The sequence below is a fragment of the Tuber melanosporum genome (assembly GCF_000151645.1).
Source record: "Tuber melanosporum whole genome shotgun sequence assembly, scaffold_108, strain Mel28".
Taxonomy (NCBI): Eukaryota; Fungi; Ascomycota; class Pezizomycetes; order Pezizales; family Tuberaceae; genus Tuber; species Tuber melanosporum.
The window spans coordinates 121,449-129,312 of record NW_003298764.1 but is presented as its reverse complement, the minus strand read 5'-3'; the positions used below and the strand labels follow the sequence as shown (position 1 = coordinate 129,312).

Genomic DNA, 7,864 nt, shown 5'->3' with positions numbered 1-7,864 from the left:
TTCCAAGATTCAATCCTAATGAGTGGGCTCTCTACCCTATTGCGCACCGCATATCATACGACACAAATTCCAGTATTCTAGTGAGCACAGCAGTATTAGAGTAGCAGGCAGAATTTCTTAGACGAATTCCCGACCTTGCGTATAATTAGGAACGATAAATTTTACCTGAGGGATCTTGATTCTCGTAGGGCTGATCTTGCCAAGCGGGTAGTATCATAGCCAACATCCCCCTCCTTCACCCCCCACCAACCCGCGATCCGCGATCCTGTTGGTCTCATGTCACCTTACCGTGCGAGGAAGCTTTTCTAATAATATTATCAGTATCGTGCCGCAAGTTACGGTGCTATCATCTAACAGTGTTTCTATCATACACTATGAGCTCTTGGGAAGTCAGACTTTTCCCCGCGAGCACCACCGGTGCCACACCCAGTATGGTTATCACAACCAATAAAAGGCCATTACAGCCTTCCACATGCTGCTGCGAGTGTGCGGTACAAGAATCTCACTGGGAGAATTCTATCAAAACACAGGCAACACCACCGGGTGTTCCTCAGATCCTTCATAGTCCATCAACTTGCCTCTGACGACGAACGTGGTGCGCCGCGGCGCACCAACTAGGCGACTCCTGATGAGTACCATATACCCGAAGGATTTTCCCTATAAAAACGCCGTTGGTGCTGCTCGGTTGTTTCTGGATCAGACTTCGGATACTGGAATAGTCCTGGGAATTTTTATCATTGGTCACTGGGGGTAGCTCGGGGGCAAACTTAAACCAGCTCGGGTTTCCTGACTTGGGCAGACCTCCCGAGCTTTGGATCCGCTCGGTGGGTTCACTGGGGTGGATGATGCCATTTTCCTCTGGCTCGCTGGAGCAATCTTGTCTCGTCTCGCGGTATGTGGGACATGTAGTTGGCGCTTCCTGTCGTCTTCTGGGGTATGGTTTGGCTGTAGCGTGGTTTTGGATCTGCCCAGAGGGCTCATAACCCATTGGCCATCTAAGAGTGAACCTGGGGTCCGAGCGGGGATTGTGGAGTGTGTAGATTGGAAAGCGGTCGTCACCGATAAGCTCGCTGAGTAAAGGTTTGAACGCTTGTTATAACTCCTGCCCGGCTGCTCTAATATCATAGCCACTTCCAGTACCCAGGTTCCTGGAAATGCTTTTCATCTTCCACGAGTTATTACCAGTTCGAAACGTGTCTACCGCTCACTCTACAGCCACGGCCACCCATTAATTATTTGTCAATTGATTGATCTCGTTAGTTCTGGGAGAGTTTGGGTAGGGCAGATGGATCGCAGGATTGAGGCTAGTGGATGGGTTTGTTGGTATGCATTCCCTCCTACGGATATCACGATATCAGCTAGAGGCCCTTTGCACTACGATAGTAGGAAACAGTGTTATCTTGGTGCCAACGATATATCTAAAAGCGTTAACATTACCACCACCAGGCCCAGCAAGACCAGGATTACAAATAGTGAACTTATACTGGCCATGTGTTCTTCAACCTTCAAGGGGTTGAGGTATAGTTTGATTTAGGTAGAAATCTGGCGGGCGTGAATCTGGTTTGATACACTTTGCTAACTAATGAAACGGTAGGATGTTAAACTGTTGGTTCTGCCATAGCATACCTCTCGGATTATTGATTTACCGAAAGAGTTCCACCGCCTCCACTTATTTTAAAGCTTTAGTTTCTATGAGCATCCGGGAGAAACACTCAAAGTGATCCTTTAGCGCGAACTGTTGGGGCTCGCCATGTTAGGTTAATCTCAAAGAATTTTGACTGCCGTTGTGTGAGGTATGGTATCCTTGAACTGTTTCCAGGTCCATCGTTGCCCGCCAAGTGGATTGGGCTGGTTCCAGAGCTCAGCAAACGTTTTTCTCTGAGAGCGCCGAGTATAACCTTTAAGTTACATGTATTTTCCGCAAGACCCCTATCACACAAACTCTGTTCACTAGGTGTCCTTACGCACCAACCACTTACGCACGGATAATAGGCTCGTTTTTTTCTCTTTCCCCTTGGTTTCACTCTACTTGAACACACTCCACTTGCGGAGGTACAGGCGTAGCCAACTCACTTTACCTTACCTCCGCGATCGGGAGCGAAAGAGGCTTCTTCCCAGGAATCAAGAAGATGGCATGATGTGTCTCCCCATATGCGGTAGAAGGCAATTTGCGAACCGATTCTTACACACACATAGCCCCCAGGCCATTCGAACAGCGGCCTATTTTTTCCCCGAGCCAAATCAACTGAATGGTTCGTGGGTTCGGTCCGAGCTAATTGAGGCTGAAACTTTTCCCTCTTGCTTAGTTGGCGTTGCCTGCAGCAGCACCAATACTACTCGCACAGTACTCTCTCTGTTCCTAGTCGAACGCCAAGTTCCCGAATGGTTCTAAGAAAGGAAATGCGGCGTTGGTGGGTTGACTAAATTTGATGAAGGCGAAGTGGGGGTTCGAAAAAAGCAAAACATGAACCACCCTTTTTTGGAGGTGTTGTGCTGGAGTACGATGCTGGAACATGGGGAACTACGGATACGGTACTCCTTGTTTGCCGGATGCTACCCTCCTACATCCGCCCGAGTTATCGCTCATGATCACAGGTACTTGTCCCAAGCAATAAGTACCCGGGAACAGGGATCCGCAAATATGTGGTAACAAATCCTTGCGTATCCGAGCGCCCATACGAATTCACGACCCCTGTTTCTGTGTACAGGAGTACTTATTTCCTGGGACAAGTATACTGAAGGCTAGTTTCAGGTTTGACCATCTCGGCAATGTGAGTGGCGATGTGGATACGGAATGCTTTCATCATGGAGAAGGTGGTTTGATTAAGTTCTGAGTAAATTCCTTCGCGAAAGAAAGAATTGGGCCGAAGGAATTCGATTCAGTATTTTTCCCGAGACCTCGATCGAGGGATCCATTTGAAACCTTGACTATCGATCGGCCCCACAACCTAGGCTACCCAGCAGGAAAATCTCTCAACATCATAGAAAGTCGTTTAACATGGGCACCAGTACCTCGGACACAGTTACCTAAAAGTGGGATCCAGGCAGTTACCGCTGCCCCGCAATACCTGGATAATAACCCACAGGTCACACAAACGCGAGGTATGCGTTTATGTGATTTGGAATAGTGTGGGGGGCTCCCGCTTGGAGGACCGCTTCCCGCACGGGAAGATCTCCCGCATAACTTTTCGATCGGGAAGAGCAATTAGCTAGGCTAATGGCGGGCTGAGCGAAGCCGGCGGCGGTTCGCCTTACTTCGGGGAAGGGTAGAGGTTTCCCCGCTCCTAGTTCACGATGGTCTATGCACCAGTTGTGGCAGCAAAAAATGAAATGGCGATTGAAAACCGGGCGCTGCTGTGCACGGGACTAACAACTCCCCTCGATGATGCTCTCAGAGAATATGAGCAATCACACTTTGACCAGGGTTATGCTCGCTAACAAGATAGCCATCCAAAGGTCTCGCGTGGGATGGGTTAAGTCAAGACTCGGATAAAAGAAAGAGGGTGGTTGGTGGTAGCATTAGAGCTGTGTTGAAATCAACCCAATGTCTTGTGATCGATGCTTCGAGTTACAGCCCATTTTTTTATTTTTTCCACCACCAGAAAATATCAGAGTTTACTTTTCTCTATATCATACTTGATAAATCTTTTCACTATACTGGAGATTTGGAAACAGTTAGGTATCGCTGTGAATGTATTCAATTCTAAAAGTATCATCCACTCATGTGAATCTATTCCACCCAGCAGGAGGTCAAAACAAGCTACTCCTTGGCAAGCATAATGTGCCATGTTGTCCCTCTTTTCATCTCTCCTCATCTTGATTTCACTTTTAACTAGCCAGTGGTTTCAGTAGTTTCAGAGATGATAGGGCTACAATCTGATGGATATGCAGTTTATGAGCTGCAGTTATGACTAGACAATCGAGATGATCTGATGCCATAGTCCTTTATTGGTGTTGCCACTCAACTGCTAGTGACCCATTGATAGGAGTGCAGTTTATGGTTGGATTAGGTGTGACCTTGATGATTTGGTATGCTGATATTACTTGTTGAGTTATAGGCTGCCTAGAGATGCAATTTCTCATTGGTGAATCTCTAGTTGAGTTTTTTTCAAGAGATTTCACTGTCTTTTACATTTTTCCCATGCTAACCTCTTATTCATTCTTTAGTAGTACTTTTCAGATTAAGCTTTTTTACCCACGCTTCTACTTTGTATCAATAATTGATTGCTTTGAAAAAATGGAATGACCATGGTGGTGGTGTTTTGCTAATGGAGAAAAGCCTTGCTTCTTGTACCAACCTCAGTGACCACCACCCTATCATTGAAAGGTCACCCCTATTGTCCTACAATTGCCCTCTCCCATTCACTCCCTACCTCCTCGTTCGCCCAATCACAAATGATTGTGTCGAGACTCACCTACCTTCCCAGTCTTCTAACGGCCTTTTTATACATCCGCGGAGAGCCTGTGACGCCGGTGACCTGCTCTAGAAAAACCGTATATCACATATCTGGGCCAAGAAGACTCGAAAGACACACGACATGCCGGTAAGAAGCCCGGTGCCGAGAAAACCTGTTTCAGGACAAAAGTGCCCCGGATCCCTATCCAATGAGAAGAAAAATGACCTGTAACTAGGTGAGTTGGGTTACGGGGCAGTCGGGGAGGACGCGCCGGGCTGGCGGAGGAGGAGAATTGGCGGTGGATGGGAGGAAGGGGAATGGAGAGGGAGAGCGAGAGCGGGGGGAGGGAGAGAATGGAGAGGAAGTTACTTGAAAGTGTGGCGCTGTGCGGACGCGTTGATGGTGGCTCATTGTGCTGGAGGAGAGAGGAAGGTTGGTGATGTTACGATCGTCGGGGCAAGCGGAGAGTCGTTTTCTTTGTGAAGTTAGGTTTTCTTGGGGAGAGAAAGACTGACTGATTTACGAGGCGGTAGAATGGAAGTTCGATTGACTTGCTAAATGGTCTTAGATTTTGGCACTGGTGTCGATAACAAAGGGTGGACTCTTCTGTACTGACATTCTCTTCAAGTTAACATCACGGTGCAGCGACCTTTCGTCCAGAATTTCAAGACTCGACGGTAATGATCTGGGGGCCATGGCTTGCACTAATGTCATTCTACAGAAGGCGGAGATCGATCGCATGAACTCACTTTTCATGACTTTTCGTCCATTTCTTGTATACTCTCTTCCTTTTTCCCTCCCTTCATCCCTTTGTTTCTCACCCCCGCCCGCAGTCTCAGCCTGCCTAGTTACTAGCTTCACGAACCCCCTACTTCGGAACACCAAATGACCGCGAATACCTAAATTTCTTCACGAAGAAAGATACCAAAAGCCGAAACCGAAAACCTACCGTGAACCGATGAAGACAGGTAAGTTCCTTCTCGTGCTCACCCCCAAACTTGTCCTTGGTGGCCGCCTGGAGAAAATCTAAACCACGATGAACACGTACCTGAAAAGGTAACTCGAGTTCGACTGACTAGATCCAGAGTGTAGAGCGACCTTCGCATACCACTCTACTTACCAAAAACCGGTGAGGGCAGCTGTGAAGCGGAGAATGATAGTTGACCGACCGAGCGCCTTTAGTAACTCTACCCCCTTGTCTCCGCAATGCAGTGGCCACGAAAAGAAACGGACGCGAGGCATCATGTATAGCAGAGGCGAAGCAATGCGGGACCCTTTGACACTGGGAAATGGTATGTTCCATCCGTTTCTCTTTGGTCCTCCAGACTCCGAACCCCCAGGACAGTGCCTGGGCTGCTAACATTACAAATTTGACAGCAACACGACTAAACCCCGATACCGGCGACATCGAAGTTGGCTTCTATTTACGGTTTCTGTCGATACCCCGAATCTCACGCGAAATAGCGGTCGGCGAAGCCAGAAAAACAAAAGGAAAGCTCTCGAGTCTTGACTCACGCCGGCTACCCCTCAAGTGCGCACCGCACTAGCTTTCAGAGCCCCCTAACGCTAGATAAGCAAATCCAATGCGACGAGCTAGTTCTTCTCATGAGAACAAGAAAGTTTCTTAGGGGAACCCGTTGTGTTCTCGACATCCAAATCATGTCCCATCACTCGCTTAGTGAAACGCCGTTTTCAATAGAACTTGAACGCGATGCTCTCAATTAATTCTCAAGAACGTTCCCTAGTATTAGGTCAGCGTAATGGGGTCCGAGGCGGTTGCTGGTTTACCAATAGCTTATCCAAACTCCAATTTTCTCAATTCTAACCCTACCACTAAGTACTGCCCACACCTCCTGTGGAAGCTTCGCTTCAATCATATGTGCACCGGTTTTCTTCTACTCTCTCTATTTCCGTCTACGTCACGTTTAATTCTAGCACGCATCTCCCTCTCCCTTTTCTTACCTATAGCTTGCGTTACCGTCAATTTGGTACGGAAGCTTCCAACTGTTGGAAGAGTTACCAGGAAAATAGAAAGGATTCTGATTTTGACTTGTCACATATACTCGTTGCCTTGCTGAGATCTATCCGCAAATTGGTGCCCAGAGGATTCTAGCACCTTCTTTGACTTGAAATCAAGCCTAATGAAACATTCCCACCAGCTCACAAACAAAAAAACACCCGATATGATACCATATATCCTCCCACTCCGGCTACCAAACTTCGGGGAAGAAGAAAAAAAAAGAAGAAAAAAGCAGTGGGGAAGTCGCCTTTTGCTCGCATGGCATGTAAAACTTGGTTTAATTAGAATTCTCGATGACTCACACTACTATTATTCCTGGGCCTATCATGGTACCGTTACATCCGCACTGCCAATGATATTGGAAATGATATATCCGGTGCAATTATGCACCCTTGCCAACCTCTGGTGAGGAGATATGTGGGTGAGGGGTAGGGCACCGGCTCCCGGGTTTTCGTAGTGGGGGCCGATGTTCGGGATACTAGATCTGGATTGCATGCACTCCTTCCTCCCTTTCTGCCTGCTATAGATTGAAAAAAATACCACCATCTATCACTCGATACTCGATAGGGAAACCCGCAGTTCGGATACCGTACCCGTGCTCCTTCTCCTCCACCTAGCAGGGAATCCTGCCGATATGGACTCCTCGCCAGAGGGAAAGGCTTAGATATCGTACATCACATCACATTCAATCTATCATAGATTATGAGTGGATGGACGGTATGAGGGTGACGGTCGACGGCAAGAACCCCCAAATCATCTTCCCCCCCCCCCCACCTGATAGACCAGCCCTACTCACGTGTGAATACATAGAGATTCGCTAGATAGGATAACAAATGCGCCAAACTAAAGCCACAGCCCAAGTACCAGGATTCGATATCCATACTGTCGGGAATGCAAGGGGGTTGATATCCCAAACTCCACTACATCCCAGCTGGATGCCATCCAGCCATCTCTGAACTCGCCTTGGAAACATGATAGGTGCCAGGTCTTTTTTTTTTTTTTTTACCCCTCGGGGGCAAACTGGCTAACCATATTACAAAGATATTCAAGTGCAGCAGCTGGACACTACCACGGCCCGATGCGTCCTGTGCATATCTATCTCTCCACTGCAGAATCACCCCCCCGTGTCTATATGCATTACCGTTGCCGGAATATGCGGGTTCACATCGATGAGTGGGTGGAATTCGCCAGTGCATGAATGGTGGGAGGGAGAGTTTGGGGCATGCCACTGAGGTTGATCGAATCACTGGGAGGCGTGGGGTGGTGGTCTGGTCTGATGGGTGGGAAATGTGAGGTGGTGGTGGGTGGGAGGTGAGGGGACTGGTGATACTCGTCGTATGATAATATGATAGATTTTAACAAAACGTTTCGATCTGGGGATTATATAATGCGCTGTAGGGAGGTGGGGAAGTTGGAAAGCCTTGGTTTTTTTTTTTTTTTTTGGGTC

At 47.9% G+C, this 7,864-nt stretch overlaps 1 protein-coding gene; it reads left to right on the top strand.

Annotated features, from left to right (window-relative positions):
* Window positions 1-307: 307 nt before the first annotated feature.
* On the top strand, window positions 308-1,534 carry GSTUM_00000262001 (uncharacterized protein; the record flags this gene model as incomplete). XM_002835438.2 has 2 exons in its annotated part: window positions 308-1,080; window positions 1,138-1,534. Exon 2 carries the CDS (start codon window positions 1,286-1,288, stop codon window positions 1,532-1,534), a length of 249 nt encoding a protein of 82 aa, XP_002835484.1. The 5' UTR covers window positions 308-1,080; window positions 1,138-1,285.
* Between the last annotated feature and the right edge of the window lie 6,330 nt (window positions 1,535-7,864).